Consider the following 21205-nt stretch of genomic DNA (forward strand, 5'->3'; position numbering starts at 1 on the left):
CATATGGGATCTTGCTAAATGAAAAGATGGCGCCTAAACCAAGATATCGTACAGGTACAGTGCCAGCGCAAGAAGGGCCCCTAGAACCTTCGTAAAGATTTGAGGGGCAGTGGCAAGGCCAAAAGGTAAGGCTACAAATTGGAATGGTTTGTCCAAAAAGGCAACCCGCAGGTATTGGAAAAGTTCCTTGTGGATGGGAACATGAAGATACGCGTCCTTCAGGTCGATGGTAGTCATGAACTGACCCTCCTGAACTAAAGGAAGAATAGACCGGATAGTCTCCATTTTGAAGGATGAAACTCTGAGAAGTTTGTTGAGACACTTGAGGTCTAAAATGGGTCGAAAAGTTCCCTCTTTCTTGGGAGCCACGAATAGACTGGAATAGAATCCTTAAACCTGTTCAGCCAGACGAACTGGGACAATCACTCTGAGAAGCGAGATTCTTGACGTAGATTAAGAAAGCCTCTCGCTTTATCTGGACTGCAGATAAACTTGACAGGAGAAATCTGCCTCTGTGGGGGCAAGATTTGAATTCTATCGTGTATCCTTGGTGAGACTACAGTCACTGCCCAAGGATCGGGGACATTGCAAATCCAAGCCTGTTGAAAGAAGGAAAGCCTGCCCCCTACTTGATCCAAGATTGGATCGGGGGCGGACCCTTCATGACGATTTATTTTCAGAGGAAAGCTTCTTGGATTGCTTGCCCTTATTCCAAGTCTGGTAAGACCTCCATGATGTTTTGGCTTGTTCAAGTTTGGAAGAAGGGAATGATTTCTGTTCCTTGAAATTGCTAAATTAATGAAAATTAGAAGTCTGGCGACCCTTAGGTCTACCCTTCTTATTCTGAGGCAGAAAAGAACCCTTTCCACCTGTGACCATGGAAATGGATTGTAGCTAAACCGGAACTAAACAAAGTTTTACCCTTAAAAGGAAGAGACAGAAGTTTAGACTTGGACACCATGTCCGCAGACCAAGATTTAACCATAGAGCTCTGCGAGATAGGATGGTAAGGCTCGAGATCTTAGCACCCAAATGGACTACTTGCATGCTGGCATCACAGTTTTAAAGCCTTGATCCTGTCCTGGATCTCTTATGTAGTTTCCACCGAAATCAGCTCCGATAAGGAGTCACACTAGTAGAAGGCCACACCGCGACTGTAGCAATACTAGCAACTGGTTGCCATTGAAGGCCCTGATGAAGAAACCTCTTTAAGTAACCTTCCAGCTTCCTATCCATAGGAGGTACTATCCTCTAGAAGAATAGTGGTTCTGTTGTCTAATGTGGATATAGCGCCCTCCACTTTAGGAACAGTGTGCCAAAAGTCTCGCATAGAGTCGGCAACAGGAAACATCTTTTTAAAGACAGGGGGAAAAAAGTATACCTGGCTTCTCCCATTCCTGAGATAAAATGTCAGACATGTGATCTGGCACAGGAAATACTTCCACAGATTTGGGTTTGATATCAAAGACTCTATTGAGCTTATTAGCCTTTTTGGGAGCTCCTGCAGTGGTGTCTTCAGAATCTTCCAAAGTAGCTAGGACCTCCTTCAAAAGCAAACGGAGGTGTTCAAGCTTGAATCTAAAATTAACCTCCTCTGAATCTGCTGTACTCACTACAGCAGATTCAGAATCAGAAATCTCGCCCTCAGAAGCTACGGAGGAGTGATCCTCCGCAGATAACGGAGATAAACTGGCTAAAGCAGTCTTGGGGGAGTCAGAAATAGCTGACTTAGAAGAAATGTTCTTAAATTTCCTCTTACCTGAAATAGGTAAAGCACTCAGGGCTGCAGAAACTGCCAAAGTCAGTTGTGCAGCAAAATCACCTGGTAAATATACACTCTCGAACTGATGGAGAGGAACTGCAGGGCACTGCTTGTGAAACTGCCAAAGACGGGGACGTCTGAAGAGAAAGTTGAAGCCTGTCATGGACAACAATATCCTAAGAGACAGATGGCTCTGAGAGAGTATCTTTATTTTTAGAAAGTAACATCTTATTTACACATGTGGAACAAAACTGCACAGTAGGGAAAATCTGAGCCTCCAAACAATACAAACATTTGTCAAAAGACAGACACATTTTTGTCAGAATCCATATTGGATAATATTGGTTCCCAGGAGCAATAACATATTAGGTCCATGAGGTAGAAGAAAAAAAAAAAGACCCTCTGGTGACACAGAAAGAAACCAGGAATAAAAAAAAAAGCGATTTGCAACAACAGCTCTCAAACTGCCTGAAAATCCCACAGGTCTGCTGAGAAGAAAATGTCCTAAACACTCGTGTGATCGGAACACACTCCTAGGAACTCCGTTCTCCAAGCCGACTGAAAAAGTGAAAGTCACTCAGCAAATGCAACACAGCTAGAAAGCGTGAGATTTACTCTGCTCTTATAGTCTGAGTAAAAAAAACCCACTAAGGTTAAACATTTGTTCCATAGGGCTTCTTGCCCAAAAATATAACCCCATCAAGAATCAAACCTGAATCTTAGAGTTAGAAGGTTAAAATAAAGACCACCAAGCTACCAGAGCTTAATATTGCCATTTCTATAAGGGCAAGTACATTATTCCAAGTAGAAACATTCACCCTCAACAGCCAGCCTCACAATAAAAAGGAGAATCTTAACCCCTTTATATTCCTCATAATGCAGTATAGTGCCCTGTCAGTGTTGCCCAATGTGTGTATCTCCAAATAAAAGAGATAGTAAGTCCCCATGATATCCACTGAGGAAATTAACCTCCAAAAGTTCTGAATCCTTCTAACCTAGAAGGCAAAAGCACTTACCTGTGGATCCAGCTGCAGGGCAGGAACAGCTTCTCAGGTATGACAAACTCTGCTTTTCTTTTTCTACAGGTCCCTGTCAGAGGTCAGCTAAATAACCAACCCTGGTTTTCTATATAGGGGTAGCATAAATGTTGGAAGGGAAACAAAGACTAAATCGCCATCTTCCAACTGCTAAAAAGCCACCATAACTCTTACTAAAGAGGATTACAGGGACACAGTATAGCCCCAACCTTGCTTGCAGGGAAAATACCAATAAAAGGATTAAATATCTTCAGACACCATCTTCACACATCCTCCTGATGTACAAGGCAAAGAATGACTGGGGGATTGTGGGAAGTAGGACGATATTTAAAGGGACAGTACACTGTAAAATTACTTTTTATATTAATGTATTTTCAATGACTTTGTTATACCAGCTACAGAGTATATATCCCCTACCCATAATCCCCAGTCATTCGACCGAAGGGAAATGGAAAAACGAATAACACAAAGGTGTAGAGGTGCCTGAGGTTTAGTCAAAAAGAACTGTCTTAAAATTAAGGGTGGGGAGACTCCATATCCGGAAAGATAGAAATTTATCAGGTAAGCATAAATTTAGTTTTTTTTCCCTAAGATATGAAGAGCCCCCGACATCATCAATTACTAGTGGGAACCAATACCCAAGGCAGAGTACACAAATGACTAGGGAGGGAGAACAAGACAGGCAGACCTAAACAGAGGGCACCACTGCTTGAAGAACCCTTTCTCCAAAAAGAAGCCTCAGCCGAGGCAAAAGTATCAAATTTGGAAAATTCGGAAAAAGTATGCAGAGAGGACCAAGTTACAACCTTGCAAATCTGTTCCACAGAAGCTTCATTTTTGAAAGCCCAAGAAGAGGAAACAGCACTCGTGGAATGAGCTGTAATTCTCTCAGGAGGCTGCTGACCAGCAGTCTCATTAGCAAAACGAATAATACTTCTCAACAATAGGGAAAGAAAAGTAGCAGTAGCTTTCTGACCTTTACGTTTTCCTGAGAAACAAACATCAAAACAAAAAATCTTTAGTCACCTGAAGATAGAATTTTAGAGCACGCACAACATCCAAGTTGTGCAACAGACGTTCCTTTTGAGAAGAAGGGTTAGGACATAGAGAAGGAACAACAATTTCCTGATTAATATTTCTATCCGAAACCACTTGAGGGAGAAACCACAACTTAGTACGCAGGATTAGATAAGATAAGGCGAATCACACTGCAAAGCCGAGAGCTCTGAGACTCTTCGAGCAGAAGAGATAGCAATAAGAAACAAAACCTTCCAAGATAATAACTTAACTATGGAATGCATTGGCTCAAACCAGCTGCAAAACTTTAAGAACAAGGTTGAGGCTCCAAGGAGGAACAACAGGTCTAAAAACACGCCTGATTCTGACCAGGGCCTGACAAAAAGACTGAACATCTGGCACATCCGCCAGACGCTTGTGCAACAAGATAGATAAAGAAGAAATCTGACCTTTCAGAGAACTGACAATCCTTTCTCCAGACCTTCCTGTAGAAAAGTAAAAATTCTAGGAATCCTTACCCTACTCCAAGAGTAGGCCTTACCTTATGGTAACATTTTCTAGTAACAGGCTTGCGAGCCTGGATCATGGTCTCAAAGACCGACTCTGAAAATCCACGCTTAGACAGAACTAAGAGTTCAATCTCGAAGCAGTCAGCTTCAGAGAAACGAGATTTGGATGGAGGAAAGAACCCCAAGTTAAAAGATCCTTCCTCAGAGGAAACTTCCAAGGTGGCAGAGATGACATCTTCACTAGGTCTGCATACCAGATCCTGTGAGGCCATGCAGGAGCTATTAGAATCATCAACACTCTCTCCTGTTTGATATGAGCAATGACTCGTGGAAGGAGCTCAAACGGAGGAAACAGATATGCTAGACCAAAATCCTAAGGAACCGCCAGAGCATCTGTCAGGGCGGCCTGCAGATCTGTTGACCTTGAACCGTACCTTGGAAGTTTGGCGTTCTGCCGAGACGCCTTTAGATCCAGCTCCGGCACCCCCCATTTGAGGGTCAACAAGGAGAACACCTCCGGATGGAGAGCCCACTCCCCGGGGTGAAAAGTCTGTCTGCTCAGGAAATACGCTTCCCAGTTGTCCACTCCTGGAATGTGGATGGCAGATAGACAATTGTGAGCTTCCGCCCACTGAATGATCCAAGCCACCTCGTTCATGGCTAAGGAACTCAGAGTTCCTCTCTGGTGGTTGATGTAAGCCACTATGGTGATGTTGTCTTACTGGAACCTGATAAAATGGGCTAAAGATAACTGAGGCCAAGCCTTCAGAGCATTGTAGATTGCTCTCAACTCCAAGATATTTATGGAAAGAGCAGATTCCTCCTGAGTCCATAATCACTGTGCTTTTAATGAGTCCCAGACTGCTCCCCAGCCAAGTAGGCTGGCATCCGTGGTCACAATCACCCAGGAAGGTCTCTGGAAGCACGTGCCCAGAGACAGATGCTCCTGAGAAAGCCAGCACGGGAGAGAGTCTCTTGTCGACTGGTCTAAATCTATCCTCAGACAGATCTGAATGATCTCCATTCCATTGTCTGAGCATGCATAACTGCAGAGCTCTCAAATGGAATCGAATAAAGGGAATGATGTCCATGGAAGCGACCATCAGACCAATTACCTCCATACATTGAGCCACTGATGGCCGAACAGTAGATTGTAGAGAGAGGCAAGAGGAGAGAATTTTAGATAGATAGGGAATCTATTATTGTCCCTAAGAAGACTACCCTTGTCGCTGGAACAAGGGAACTCTTTTCCAGATTCACTTTCCATCCGTGGGAACGTAGAAAACACAGTTCAAGAATGCCTCTTTTTATCTGGTCTGCATATAATCTTGAGAGATGGAACCTGCCCCTGGGAAGGAAAGTCTTGAATTCTATTTTGTAACCCTGAGATACTATGTCCACAGCCCAAGGATCTGGGCAGAGAAAGTTTGCCCCCCACTTTATCCGATCCTGGATCAGAGGCAAACCCTTCATGCTGACTTAGACTCAGCTGCGGGTTTCTTTAATTGCTTCCCCTTGTTCATTTGAAGTTACGAAAGGAACGAAAATTACTTTGACGTCCTTTAGGTCTGTTCTTCTTATCTTGAGGTAGAAAAGACCCTTTTCCATTCGTAATATCATAAATAATCTCTGCCAGACCAGGCCCAAACAAGGTCTTACCCTTGTAAGAAAGTGCCAGAAGCTTGGACTTAGAAGTAACATCAGCTGACTAAGATTTTAGCCAAAGCGCCCTGCAGGCTAGGACAGTGAAGCCAGCTATCTTGGCTCCCAGTCTAATAACTTGCATGGTAGCATCAGAAATAAAGGTGGCTAGTTTGAAAGCCTTAATCCTGTCTTGGATTTCCTCCAAAAGGAGTCTCTACCAAAATTGAATCAGACAAGGCATTGCACCAATAAGATGCCACACTTGACACAGTGGCAATACAAACTGCAGGTTGCCATTGAAGACTTTGATGCACATACATCTTCAAATAAGCCTCCAGCTTTTTTGTCCATTGGATCCTTAAAAGAGCAGCTATCCTCTATAGGGATCGTAGTTCTCTTAGCCAGAGTAGAAATGTCCCCTTCTACTTTAGGCACCGTCCGCCATGAATCTCAAATAGAGCAACAGGAGTATCAGAGTTGTCCAAAGTAGCCAATACCTCATGTAACAGTACCCAAAGGTGTTCAAGCTTAAAACCTGAAGTTTACTTCTTCAGTATCAGATAAAGTAATTATACTGTCCGAACCAGAAATCTCACCCTCAGAGGCTACGGACGTATCTTCCTCAGACTTATGAGAGATAGCAACCTGTGTAGCAGAAACCTTACTATCTGAATCTTTAATTTTCCTCTTGCGTTTTCCCTTTAGCAGGGGAAAAGCAGATAAAGCCGCAGATACCGCAGAAGATACCTGAGCAGCAATTCCGGAGGCAAATAAACTCCTCCTGGAGGTTGAGAGGAACCGAAGGACACTGCATGTGAGGCAAATGAGGCTTGGGACATTTGAGGAGAAGGCTGTGACATTGCCTGAACAGCATCATCCTGAGATACATTAGGCTCAGTGGGCAAAATTTTATTTTTACACTCTAAAGTTCTAGCTAAACAAGAAGCACAAAATTGCATAGGCAAAATAATTGGTGCCTGTAAGCATAGTAAAAATTTGTCACAAGGAAGGGAGTCTAGATCCATCTCCATGTTATCAGAAAAAATAATCCCCACAAATAATTGAGAAACAAAAAGGAAACAGAATTTTTTTTTTCTTAAAAAACCTACTGTCACTTTAATATTTGATATTACTCAGTGCGGTAATGTTTTCACTTCCTTTATGCAGAGCGATATATTGCGCTCAAAATTACACACCAAAAAGCTGACCTCTACACCTCAGCTGAACTGAGGTGCATACCTGCTCCGGATTAACAATCTTTACAGAAAAACTAGAGAAGACTCGCTGGGAAAGTCCTTTCTCAATTCAGAGGCACAGCCGCACTGCTCAGATTCAGACTGAGGAGCGGAAGGAGGAAGGTCATGTGACTGGGAGGAAAAACAAGCTGTGCAACTCGGATAGCGCGTGAATAACAACTAACACCCTCCGCCTAAGTCACCCACCGGAAGCGGCAATGCTCCGATACTGAGACTAGCTGATATGCAAGAAAACCACAGTTTCCCTTAGCATTGTTTGCCAAACAACACACAGCCCAGCCATAGAAATAATTATATACAAGAAAAAAACAAAACAAAACAATTAATGAGCCAATTTTAAAAAAGGTTAACTCCTTCATGCCCATAAGAAGGATTAACCGTAAATCTCAAATCACATACATTAAAGTGCCTGCACTCTGCGATAAAAAAAAATCCTTTACTTAGGATCTATTTTGTCCCAATAAATGCTGCAGGGAAATTCCTTAAAGTGCCAGTCTCTAATATCTAGAAGACAAAAAAGGATTTACCTGCAATCTAGCTGTCCGGCAGGTAGACAGCTCACCAGGCGTGAAAGGACACATACTCCTTACAGAGACCTGTAGAGAAAGAATGAACAGAGTTGGGCAGCAAATATGTTAGAAAACCAAGCCAGGATTACCTCTCAACTTTCTAACTGCTTTAAAGTCACCACTACTCTACTGCAGAGATTGAAGTGGACTACAGCTATACCCAAAAATCTTGCTTGTAGTGAAATCAAATTTTCTTCAGACACCAAAACTTCACCTCCTCCATTGACAGAGGCAAAGAGAATGACTGGGGATTTACTTAACAGCTTTGCTGTGGTGCTCTTTGCCTCCTCCTGCTGGCCAGGAGTGATATTCCCACTAGTAATTGATGACGTTGTGGACTCTCCATATCTTAGGAAAGAAATTGCATTTTCAGGTTTATTTGTGTAAATGAAGTAGCTGGGTTTGTGCTTTTAAACCACAGCCTATTACAATGGGTTGAGCTTCAGGTAATATATTTAATTATGTTATCACATTGTGTACACACACTTGCTTCCTTATCTTATATTTGTCTTGAAAACTAAAGCTCAATACATAGAGAGAACAATGGAAAATTATCATTTTATTACTTAACTATCCTGCACCCCACTGTGAGTTTAATTTCTTCTTCTGGATGCGTTTACTTAGGTTATTCAATAGCTGAGAATCCAATATCAAAACTTTCAGAATAGGTTGGGAAACCACAAATCTAAATCAGCTATTTCAAAAGCCAAAATAGGAGTAAAGGAGCTACTTGTAAACAATTTAATACACTCCAGCAGGTAAAATTGATCATTGGGAACAATTTAATGGGAGAAAACTTTTGGGTGAACTGTTCCTTTAAAACTTTGCTGGGGTGTTCTTTACCTTCTCCTGGTGGCCAGGAGTTGAATTCCCACTAATAATTAGATAGGATTTGTAGACTCTCCATGCCCTTGGAAAATAATAGGAAGTACTTAAGAGCACAAGTCCAGAGACTCGACTGCTCACCAGCTGATAGTGGTTTGGTCTATAGAGCTGTAATATACAGTACTCTTTTAGACTGGACTTTTTTTTTTTTTTTTTTTTTTAAACTATCACGTGCCTTTAAGTGTGCATTGTATTTTTTGTATGGAACAAGAAATACTGCACTAATTATAGACGGTATCTGGTAATGGGAACATATGAGGAAAGTGAGTAGATTACACACACACAGTGGGTAACCAAAAGGTCAGGCTAGGTGTGACATGTAGTCTATTTCCCCTGACACATTTAAAGCGGTACTAGCGACCTTGTCATACTGTGTCAAGCATGATAGATAAAGGCCCATTGGCTGTAAACCTGGGGTTATGTTTCCCACACAATTTAATCCTTCTCACTTATTTTACTGAGAATATAAACCTTCTAACCTTGAATACAGGTAGTCGGTGTGCTTAGCTAAGCCTCCATCTGTTCTGGGATTAGAACAGGGGGGATAAGTCAGGAAGGCCCACAAAAGAGTTTGTCTCTGTAAGAAGCAGTCACTTAGCAATCTCTCTAACAGACTCTGGAAACAATTAAAGGACCAGTAAATACAGTAGATTTACATAACTAACAAATGCATGATAAAAAGACAATGCAATAACACTTAGTCTGAACTTCAAATGAGTAGTAGATTTTTTTTCTGACAGATTCCAAACTTATGTCTATTTCCACTGCCCCTGTATCATGTGACAGCCACCATCCAATCACAAATACATATAGGTATATTCTGTGAACTCTTGCACATGCTCACTAGGAGCTGGTGACTCAAAAAGTGTAAATATAAAAAAAAGTGCATATTTTGTTAATGGAAGTAAAATTGTTAAATTGTATGCTCTATCTGAATCATGAAAGTTTAATTTTGACTTGTGTGTCCCTTTAGGTCTGCTGGGCAAGTGTAATATAAACAATATCAGACCAGAACATGTAGATGTGATCTTTCAAATAACCTTAGCACCATTTTAGCTAAACAGGTTATGTTAACAAGCATTGGGTTTGTAAGCTTTTAAGATTACAGAACAGCTGTCTGTAACCTGTCTGTTCTATATTTGAACTCTGCAAATTCTGCTTATTTCACTTCCCCCAGAGATGTTGGAGACCATCCTGCAACATTCAGAACACTAAGCCATCAATATATTACTAACTGGAAAAGGAAAGTTAGTTAGTTCGTTTTTTAATTTTTTTAAATGGACAGTTTACTCAAAAAATGTCTCCCCTTTAATTTGTTCCCAATGATCCACTTAACCTGCTGGAGTGTATTAAATTGTTTACAGGTAGCTCCTTTACCCTTATATTGGCATTTGAAATAGTTGATTTAACATGTGGTATCCCCACCTATTCTGAAAGTTTGTGGCCGCAGGTCCAAGCTATAGATAAGCTTTGTAAACACAGCCAGCAGAAATTACACTCCCAGTGGGATATAGCAGATATAAGGTAATAAAATGTTGATTTTCCATTGTTCTCTCCAAGTACTGGTGATTGTTTTATGGACAGATATAAGATAAAGAAACATGTATATGTACACAATGTGATAAAGTAATGATATCTGATTATACCTACAAGCTCAACCCATTTTATTAGGTTGTGGCTTCAAAACACAAAATAAGAGCTTTAATATACACAAATAAACCTTAAAAAGCTAATTTTCATACATTTTTACTCTGCAGTTGGTAAAAAAAGCAATTGTAAACACATTAAGGGAAAAACTATTTTACAGTATACTGTCCATTTAAGGGCATGGCTCTGGAATAGAAAACAAAAAAAAACTTCATGAAGTGGGTTCCTTGCATACCTTATTCACTACACCAAAGGAAATTTTAAAATCATATTGTGACATTAAAATACAGAAGTTGCAATTTGCATACTATTAATAAGGAATGTTTAAAAACAATTGTAACCTAAAGCTAACTCAAACCTCTTGATCCACCATGGTCCTCTGGTTTCTTTATACCACACAATTGCCAAAAAAAAAGAGAGTTACAGGGATATGAAAACCATATTTTTTGTTTCAGGGTTCAGATAGAACATGCAATTTTAAGCAACTTTCTAAATGTAGCCACCAATCAGCAAGCACTACCTAGGGTGTTGAGCCAAAAATGGGCTGTCTCCTAAGCTTAGATTCCTGCTTTGTCAAATAAAGATACCAAGAAGAAAAAAAAAAAAATCTTACCTGATAAATTATTTTCTTTCCTGGCATGGAGAGTCCACGAATCCATTCGATTACGAGTGGGAATGTAACTCCTGGCCACCAGGTGGAGGCAAAGAACACCCCAGCAAAGCTGTTAAGTTGTTAAGTATCACTTCCACTTCCCATAAACCCCCAGTCATTCAGCCGAGGGAATGCATAAAGAGAAGAGGACACAAAAGGTATAGAGGTGCCTGAGGTTTAAAACAAAAATTAACGCTGTCTTAAATATAAAACAAGGGCGGGTTGTGGACTCTCCATGTCAGGAAAGAAAATAATTTATCAGGTAATCATACATTTTGTTTTCTTTCCAATGGCATAGAAAGTCCATGAATCCATTCAATTATTAGTGGGAACCAATACCCAAGCTAGAGGACACAGAATGGAAGGGAGGGAGAACAAAACTGGGGTACCTAAACAGAAGGCACCACCGCTTGAAGAACTTCCTCCCAAAGGAAGCCTCTGCTGAGGCAGAAAACATTGAATTTGAAAATTTCAGAAAAAGTAAGCAACAAAGACCAAGAAGCCACCTTGCAGATCTGGACCGCCGAAGCCCCATTTTTTTTAAAGACCTAGGAAGAAGAAGAGACAGTCCTAGAGGAAAGAGCCTAAACACTAACAGTAGGCTGTGGTCCAGCTGTCTCTAAGCCAACCAAATAACACTTCTCAACCAGAAAGAGTAGAAGAAGAGGACTACTGGTCCTTACGCTAACCAGAGAGAAATAAAATCTCTAGATGTTAACAGATAGAATTTCCGAGCACGCAAAACATCCAAGTTATGCAACAGATACTCCTTCTGAGAAGGACAAGGACAGAACAAACGAACAACAATTTCTTAATTGATACTGCGGTCCGTCACTACCTTAGGAAGAAATCCCAACTTAGGACGAACGGCCGCCCTATCCGCATACAAAACATGGAGGAAAGCACACTGCAGAGCCAAAAGCTCCGAAACTCTGCGAGAAGAAGAAATAGCGAGGACAAACTATCCAAGACAACATCTTAATATCAGAGTGCATAGGCTCAAACAGAGCCTGAGCAAACCCCTAAGAACCAGAGTAAGACTCAGTGGAGGAGCAACTGGATTAAAAACAGGCCTGATTTTGATCAAGGCCTGAATCCAAGGATAGCAAATCGGCCAGCGATAATGAAAAGGATTTGAAAGGGCAGAGAACCGACCTTTCAGAGAAACTGATTGAGAAGTCCTTCTCCAGGATCTCCTGAAGAAAAGACAGAATTTGAGGAACCCTCACCAAACCCCTAAGAACCAGAGTAAGACTCAGTGGAGGAGCAACTGGATTAAAAACAGGCCTGATTTTGATCAAGGCCTGAATCCAAGGATAGCAAATCGGCCAGCGATAATGAAAAGGATTTGAAAGGGCAGAGAACCGACCTTTCAGAGAAACTGATTGAGAAGTCCTTCTCCAGGATCTCCTGAAGAAAAGACAGAATTTGAGGAACCCTCACCAGACTCCAAGGGACACAACACCTTAATGTAAATCCTGCAAGTTATCATTTTACGAGCCTGAAGAATAGAATAGATTAAAAAAAACCTTCTCAAGACAAGACTAGGTGTTCAATCTCCTAGCAGCCTGCATCAAAGAATCCAGATTCGAAGAATGAAAAGGACACTGAAGTAGAAGGTCCCTCCACAGAGGAAAACTTCCAAAAAGTAATGGACAACTTTCTTAAAAGGTCCGTAACATAGATTCTGAGATGCCAAGCTGGGGCGATTAGAATCACCGACGCTAGCTCCTGCTAGATACAAGAAAAAAAGTCTGTCAGCTCAGGCAATCCGCTTCCCAGTTGACAAACCCTGGGAGATGACAGAAAAATTATAAATGAAGAATGGGAGGCACCTTCTTCATAGCTAGGGTGATCCTAGTTCTTCCCTGGAGGAAGCTGTACGTCACCAAGATGTTATCTGATTGAAAACTGATAAACCGAACCAAACTCGATATGATCAAGGAATCAGTGCATTGAGACTGCTCTTAATTAAAAATATATATATCGGAATGGAAGACTCCTCCAGAGTACAAATTCCCTGAGTTCCTAAGGAACCCCAAACTGTTCCCCAGCACGAAAGGCTGGCGTTTGTGGACACAATATCCCAAGGTGGACTTCAGGAAGTATGTGTCCTGGAACAGATCGTCCTGAGAGCCACCAAGACAGAGAAGCTCTTAGCCTGATAGCAAGAAGATTGAAATTTCGACCTCCGCATATAAATCTCTCATGGAGATTTAGTTGATCTTCAGATCATCTTCCACTCGTGAGAGCGGAGAATCGACAACAGAGATCTGTATAGGACCTTGCTGAATAAAGAGAAAGCGCCTGAACCTAGATATAGTCCAGGTATGGAGCCACCTCAACTCCTGAAATCTAGCCACCGCCATAAGAGCCCCCAGAACCTTTGAAAAAAATCAGAGGAGCAAAGGGAAGGCCTGAAAGGAAGAGCTACAAAATATGTTTGTCCAAAAAGGCAAACCTTGAAAAATTCCTAGTGTACCATGAGTACAAGATTACAAAAATCTCGGAAGATGATTGTAACTACTGAATGGACAATACGCAACAGACACTTGATAGTATGGAAAATGGGAAGGAATCCTATCTAAAATAGATAAGAAGAAAAGAACCCATTAAAGTCCTAAGATCACTGAAACAGATGAACTAGGACCATACAAGGTGTCGCAGGCATAAGCTAAAAAAACGCAACCAGAGGAGCTGAAATTAACTTCATATAGTTCTAAGATGAGAAATAGCCACACAGTAGATTGAAAAGATTAGATAGTGTGACTAAATAGCAGGACCTAAAACTGCTACAGAAATTCCTGAAAGAACCAAGCAAAACAAATGGTTCCAAGAGGAATTTTTCCCAGGAACTATAGAAATAAATATAAACCTAAGACAAAAAAAAAAAAAAATGATGTCACAGACATTACAGAATCATAGTACAGAACTACAAAAACATAGAGAGGCGCATGTGTGTATCAATAGTAAATGGTGTGGGATAATTGCAGATAAGCCCCTGTGTCAGGGTACTCACATTTCCCAGGAGCACTCAGACAGTGCTATTAGGTGCAGGCTGGATATTTTTACAGCAACCCAGCTTACTGTTCTGTCGAGTGCAAACACTCCCAAATGTGAATGCCCAGGAAAGCAGGAGCTCAATTCAGGAATCACAAGAGCACACAGCTGCAGGGTTTCCAACAGCTTATTACTTCCAGTGGAAGTGATTGGTAAAGGATAGGCGAGGCAGGTTCCAGTAAAAAAGGTTCAGCAACCAATTTATTATAAAAACCATAAAAGCCATTTAAAAACAGGAACCAAAGCTAGGTGGTGTATAGTGGCAGACCCCCCTAAAACATGCTACACGTTTCTCAGCGCTTCAAACGCTGTTTCATCAGGCATACAAAATAGGGCTATGATTAGCCTTTAAATACATGCTTTACTAAACCTTTACCAATCAGAATAAACAGAAAAAGCACCTGAGAACCACCCTCACACACAAGGGAGTGGTCTCTTCAAATTAACCCTTTGTTTGGGACACATTTTTTATATACACTCATTACCAACTGAATAATTTGACAATTGTTTATATTTTAATATATCTATATTGAGTTATTGTATTGATATTCTATTCATTCCTTATAATTGTATTGATTTCTTCTGTGCAATTACATTACAGAATCACTGCAATATAGAAGAGATTATAAAATTGTGTCCAATAGACAAAGAAAGCAACATAAAATTAACCCGATCAGAGTCGAAAGAGCACTGAAGAATATAAATATGTCACCCGGGGATTGTATGTCACATACATTAGTATATAAGATATAATATGGAAAGTATCTTCATATTTCCATAAGAGATTGTCTTGTCCCCATGGGGTCTATTGTTTAGGTAATGCTAGTTGTCACCAGAAGCACACCATAGATGAGAAAGGTAATTCCACTGCATAGAGAGGAAATATGTGGCTAGTGGAAGCCCCTGTTTGAACAGCTTCCAAACACTAATCCCTTTGACACGATGGAGAAAATACCACACACAGCATCAGCAGTCTCTCCCTGGGACCGAGAAACAAACGGTGCAGAAAACAAGGCATCCTAAAATAAAGGCCCTTTATCACCTTTCATAAAAAAGTGTGGAACATAAAATAAAATTTAAGACTACTTAGTGTGCGCTCACACCAGCACACACATCCGTGTCATACAGTAATTTCTCCTCTGTACTTAAAACGGCACAGAGAACATACCCCACAGCAAGATACATACAGTAAGTAGAGGAAGGAGCCAAAAGATATATTAAGCGGCTGACAGATATGCACCGATTAACTAGTGCGTCACATTGCTTCAGAAAATAATAGATAACTGCACACCTAATATAAAATTATTCACAGCATATAACAGAATAATAGTTTGAAACCGCACCTCTGTATCAATGCTAGAATGCGTAGAATAAGAGGAGAGAATAATACATTATCTTCATTGGGCTCGCAATGCGCTAGACTCGAAGCCGGCAGCGCCATAATATGATATCTACCGCTCCCTGATCCTAAGATTGCAAGGGAGTGGAGATCGCGCCAAAAAAGATCCTGCTGCAAGAAAATTAACCCTGTCGTCGAAGGATCTTGATTAAAGCCACAATAAAATACTCTCCCGGAATCAACCCCAGTCCTCTGGGGATCCAATCTGTGGACTAACCACCCAACAATAAATAAACATAATAATAGGAGTAGTCTAAACCATAAAAACTATGCAGATAAAAATAAGCTGTCTTAAGTTCAAAATGAAGAGAGCTACTCTCCATATCGGCGGGAGCTGCATCAGCATAGATTTAAAATCCAAAAGATCTGCATATAAGAAATCCCTTCGATCTGAGACAGATGTCATGATTACCACCGCAAAGTTAACAGAGCGGCTACTTGTATCCGCCCACAATGGTGGATTAAGTTTTCCAGAAACCTTCAGACCGGGGCGAGGAAAAGGCTAACTTCTGTCTCTTCGTATGCCAAACGGTCTCACTACCGCAATCTTTAATAATTCTACATATTTAAAGACAGCTTAAATCTTTACGGTCAAATATATAAAACGGGCGCAAAATCAAAACTCCGCCCTTCAACATCCTAACCCTCACTAGACAGTGAACAGTGGCAAAATGACCATATAGAGGTTAAAAAACTATCTGGTCCCTTACAAATATAATGCATATAAGCACTATAAGATCCGTAAAGACGGACCACAAAGGAAAACAGAGGTGTGAGAGTATCCCCTGATATCCAATCTCCACCCACCATAAGCCAGTGTTACCAGTATAATTACCCGGTCCTGGGCACCGCAACTTCCCTGTACCTGGTAAAAACTAGCTAGCTGCTCAGCCGCAGTATATCTGAAGTAACAGATACATTAAAATAAATATTAACCCCTTCAGGAGGTAGCAGGTCCCACTATGTTCCTGATCTTCCAGTCCTCTTATAAATATCTCCCTGTGAAATATAATTGAAAGGACTTATCCTCCAGGGTTTTCAGCTGTGGAGCAGTCACAGCACATCCAGGTGTGTTAGCCTCATCCGATCGCTGACAGGGACTTGAAGGTACAAGAAAAATAGAGTAACCAACCCTGGTTTTCTATATAGGGGTAGCATAGATGTTGGAATGTAAGCAAGGACTAAAGAGAGAATAACATGGACTAAAGAGAATTACATGGACACAGCATAGCCCCAATCTTTGCTTGCAGGGAAACTACCCATAAAAGGAACACATCCACCCGATGAACTAGGCAAAGAATGACTGGGGGTTTATGGAAAGTGGGAGTGATACTTAAAGGGACTTTAAACACTTGTCATTAGGTTGTTTGTTTTTTTTTATTCATAATGTTTCTTTTGTTTTTTTAAATGTAATTTGCTATTTATTTTTATTATATGTTTACTTTTTTTTCCTTTTTTTACATTTATTTCACTTTCTGACCGCTCCGTGCAGACATGGCAGAAAGTTATGTGTAGACAAACCTCCCAGAAGTCTCTGCTTTGCTGTGAGCGCGCACGTCTGTAGAGTTGTAGACAGCACACTGAGCACAGCATGACTAAATCTACAGTGATTATCTTAGTGTTTTAACCCTAAATAGTATCTTTTGAACTGGCCTCATCTGTAAACTAATAATTCATTATCATTTTTTAAAAACAAAATGTATTTACCCTATTTTTTAATCTTACTTGTAGTGCGAGTGAAAGAGGGACCGCCCAACACACTGCTCAGGGAGACAGCTGCTGTCTCATAAATATTACCCCTATGTTTTTTCTATCCAAGCTCCCGGAGTCCCGATCAGTTTATTGCACATCTTATACAGCTCACGCTCTCTGTGCATCTCAGGTTATGTGACATTATAAATTGATGTACATAGAACAGAGCACTGTGGCTGACCTCTACATACTCGTAACACAAAACAAATAAAGCATCCCCTTCCCTACACTATCTTTTAGGATCTTTGGAATGCCTGCTAAATAGACAAACCACTGATGCGGTCACATAACCTGAGATGCACAGAGAGCGTGAGCTGTATAAGATGTGCAATAAACTGATCGGGACTCCGGGAGCTTGGATAGAAAAAACATAGGGGTAATATTTATGAGACAGCATCTGTCTCCCTGAGCAGTGTGTTGGGCGGTCCCTCTTTCACTCGCACTACAAGTAAGATTAAAAAATAGGGTAAATACATTTTGTTTTTAAAAAATTATAATGAATTATTAGCTTACAGATGAGGCCAGTTCAAATGATACTATTCAGGGAAAAACACTAAGATAATCACTGTAGATTTAGTCATGCTGTGCTCAGTGTGCTGTCTACAACTCTACAGACGTGCGCGCTCACAGCAAAGCAGAGACTTCTGGGAGGTTTGTCTACACATAACTTTCTGCCATGTCTGCACGGAGCGGTCAGAAAGTGAAATAAATGTAAAAAAAGTAAACAAATAATAAAAATAAATAGCAAATTGCATTTAAAAAAACAAAAGAAACATTATGAATAAAAAAAACAAAATAACCTAATGGCAAGTGTTTAAAGTCCCTTTACTTGATATGCGCATGCAAGTGAAGAAGGGAGTGTGCATTGAGTATCGCATAGAACGTGCGTTACAACATGTCAGCCAGCACTGCATTCAGTAGGCGGTGGTTTAGGGGTATTATTGAAAATAAAAAAAAAATGTGCAGATGCTAAATAAAGAAATAAAGAAAGAAATAATATATAAAACAAAGACAGATAGATTAAAAAAAATTATAATTACATTAAAACAGATGGTGTTTAGGGTCCCTTTAACAACTTTGCTGGGGTGCTCTTTGCCTCCACCTGGTGGCCAGGAGTTGAATACCCACTAGTAATTGAATGGATTCGTGGACTCACCTTGCATTGGAAAGAAATTAATAGAAGTCAATTAGAAACTTGTAGGCTTTATCTGAATCATGAAAGAAACAATTTGGGTTTCATATTCCTTATAATAAAAGATGGAAATAAAGGTGCCCACACAAACAGAAATATATCCCCATCTCACCAGCTCAGATTGGCGTTATTCAACGCGTTCAGATAGCAGGTCGGCGTTGAATAAAGGACATTCACCTTACTCCCTTTTGCTTGCTAGGAACAAAAATGAAAACACCAAGACATAAGAAAAACTACTTGTATAGAAAAAAAATAAAGACACACACAAATCCTTGAATATGGTCAGTCACAGAGGTGGTTTATAACAGGAACTTTATATCCAACCTAGAACTAGATTTTAGTCCAGTTAAATATATATCTACTAATGTAGATGGAGATTTTTGCTTGGTAAGCTTTTTAATTGGCCTACAATCTGCTATAAAATCTTATCCTGTCAGACAACCTCTCTTTTAAACAAACAAGGCAGAGTTTAAAGGGGCATGAAAAGGAAAATAAATTTGTTATGCTTTAGATAGAGCGGGCAGTTTTAAAAACCTTTGCAATTTCTTTCTTTCTATTACTTTGACTTCTTGGTCTCTTATGTTGAAGTGCATACCTAGTGTGCACGTGTATTGCGCACTAGGCCTGTGCATACGAATGTGGTGGCTGCTTGTGGCATTTAACTTTCCACAGATCTTAGAGTGTTTCACTTTCACAAGAATAAATCCAGCTCCAAAGAGAGTCAAATGCCATATATTAAGCACTATAGGGTATCAGTGTCTGCAATCTTGTTATACATATAGCTTTCAAGACACATGCATGCTCTTTAACCTTCTTCACTCATAGAGGCCGAATTATCAAAGGTCTTGAGGACCTGATCCGACAGTGCGGATCAGGTCCGCAAGACCTCGCTGAATGTATCAGACCTCGCTCTCCGTATTCAGCATTGCACCAGCAGCACACAAGAGCTACTGGTGCAATGCCGAAACCCTGCAGACTCTGTGTCAATCAACCCGATCGTATTCGATTGGGTTGAATTGCGGCGATATGTGTCCGCCTGCTCAGAGCAGGCGGACAGGGTTATGGAGAAGCGGTCTTTAGACCGCTGCTTCATAACTGCCGTTTCTGGCGAGTCTGAAGACTCGCCAGAAACACGGCCCTTCAAGCACCATTTGGATCTTGATAAATGGGCCTCATAGAAAGGAGCTATGTTTTAACAAAGGATACCAAGAAAACAAAATAAATTTGGTAACTGGAAAGATATATATATATATATATATATATTGCATGCTCTAATCTAAATTGTGAATTCTTTTTAAAGACACTACGGTAACCGCTAAAAGATTAAAAAGTGACACAGTATTGTCCCTATTTTAGGAAGTAAATAAATACTCCAGTCTATATTTTATTCAATGTTTGCACTTTTATTATAACCATTTGTTACCACTGAGGGTTATTTATTGTAGTGAGGCGCATATGTTTCTTGTATTAGAGCCCACTTTCCACTTACCTGAGAGTTAACTAGCTTAATCAGCTTATCCATGTTCTTAAACCATAGATTGGCATTTTCATACTGGAAATCTGACCCCATTGTCATTACGATGTGGTTAGAACGATAGTGCTGTGACTGAGAAAGGAGACAAATTATATTAGTTGTGCCAGTCATGTCCCTACCAAACCCATGCAACCTGATACAGGTAGAGAGATTACAATGCCAGCTGCATCCTCACACACCATCACATGAATACACAACAGTGACCTGTTTCCTCTCACATACACCGCTACAGCAATCTCACATATATACACAACAGTGACCTGTTTCCTCTCACATACACCGCTACAGCATCCTCACATGAATACACGACAGTGACCCGTTTCCTCTCACATACACCGCTACAGTAATCTCACATATATACACAACAGTGACCTGTTTCCTCTCTCATACACCGCTACAGCATCCTCACATGAATACACAACAGTGACCCGTTTCCTCTCACATACACCGCTACAGCATCCTCACATGAATACACGACAGTGACCCGTTTCCTCTCGCATACACCGCTGCAGCATTCTCACATGAATACACAACAGTGACCGGTTTCCTCTCACATACACCGCTGCAGCATTCTCACATGAATACACAACAGTGACCCGTTTCCTCTCACATACACCGCTGCAGCATTCTCACATGAATACACGACAATGACCTGTTTCCTCTCAAATACACTGCTACAGCATCCTCACATGAATACACGACAGTGACCGGTTTCCTCTCACATACACCGCTTCAGCATCCTCACACACCATCACATGAATGCACAACAGTGACCTGTTTCCTCTCACATACACCGCTTCAGCATCCTCACATGAATACACAACAGTGACCTGTTTCCTCTCACATACACCGCTTCAGCATCCTCACACACCATCACATGAATACACAACAGTGACCTGTTTCCTCTCACATACACCGCTACAGCATTCTCACATGAATACACAACAGTGACCTGTTTCCTCTCACATACACCGCTACAGCATTCTCACATGAATACACAAGTGACCCGTTTCCTCTCACATACACCGCTACAGCATTCTCACATGAATACACAACAGTGACCTGTTTCCTCTCACATACACCGCTTCAGCATCCTCACACACCATCACATGAATACACAACAGTGACCCGTTTCCTCTCACATACACCGCTACAGCATCCTCACATGAATACACAACAGTGACCTGTTTTCTCTCACATACATAGCTACAGCACCTTCACATGAATATACAACAGTGACCGGTTTACTCTCACATACACCGCTACAGCATCCTCACATGAATACACAAC

At 40.8% G+C, this 21205-nt stretch overlaps 1 protein-coding gene across 1 annotated transcript in view; it reads right to left on the reverse strand.

Moving 5' to 3' along the window:
• The window catches only part of MAN2B1 (mannosidase alpha class 2B member 1), a 228584-nt gene that overhangs the window by 182499 nt on the left and 24880 nt on the right, over positions 1–21205 (reverse strand). Inside the window, exons 7-8 of the mRNA XM_053717829.1 lie at positions 19871–19987; positions 18494–18576 (exon numbers count right to left, since the gene is read on the reverse strand). Coding sequence (XP_053573804.1) covers positions 18494–18576; positions 19871–19987 — 200 coding nt within the window. The remainder of the gene's footprint in view (positions 1–18493; positions 18577–19870; positions 19988–21205) is intronic.

This window comes from Bombina bombina, chromosome 6 (genome assembly GCF_027579735.1).
Source record: "Bombina bombina isolate aBomBom1 chromosome 6, aBomBom1.pri, whole genome shotgun sequence".
Classification (NCBI taxonomy): Eukaryota; Metazoa; Chordata; class Amphibia; order Anura; family Bombinatoridae; genus Bombina; species Bombina bombina.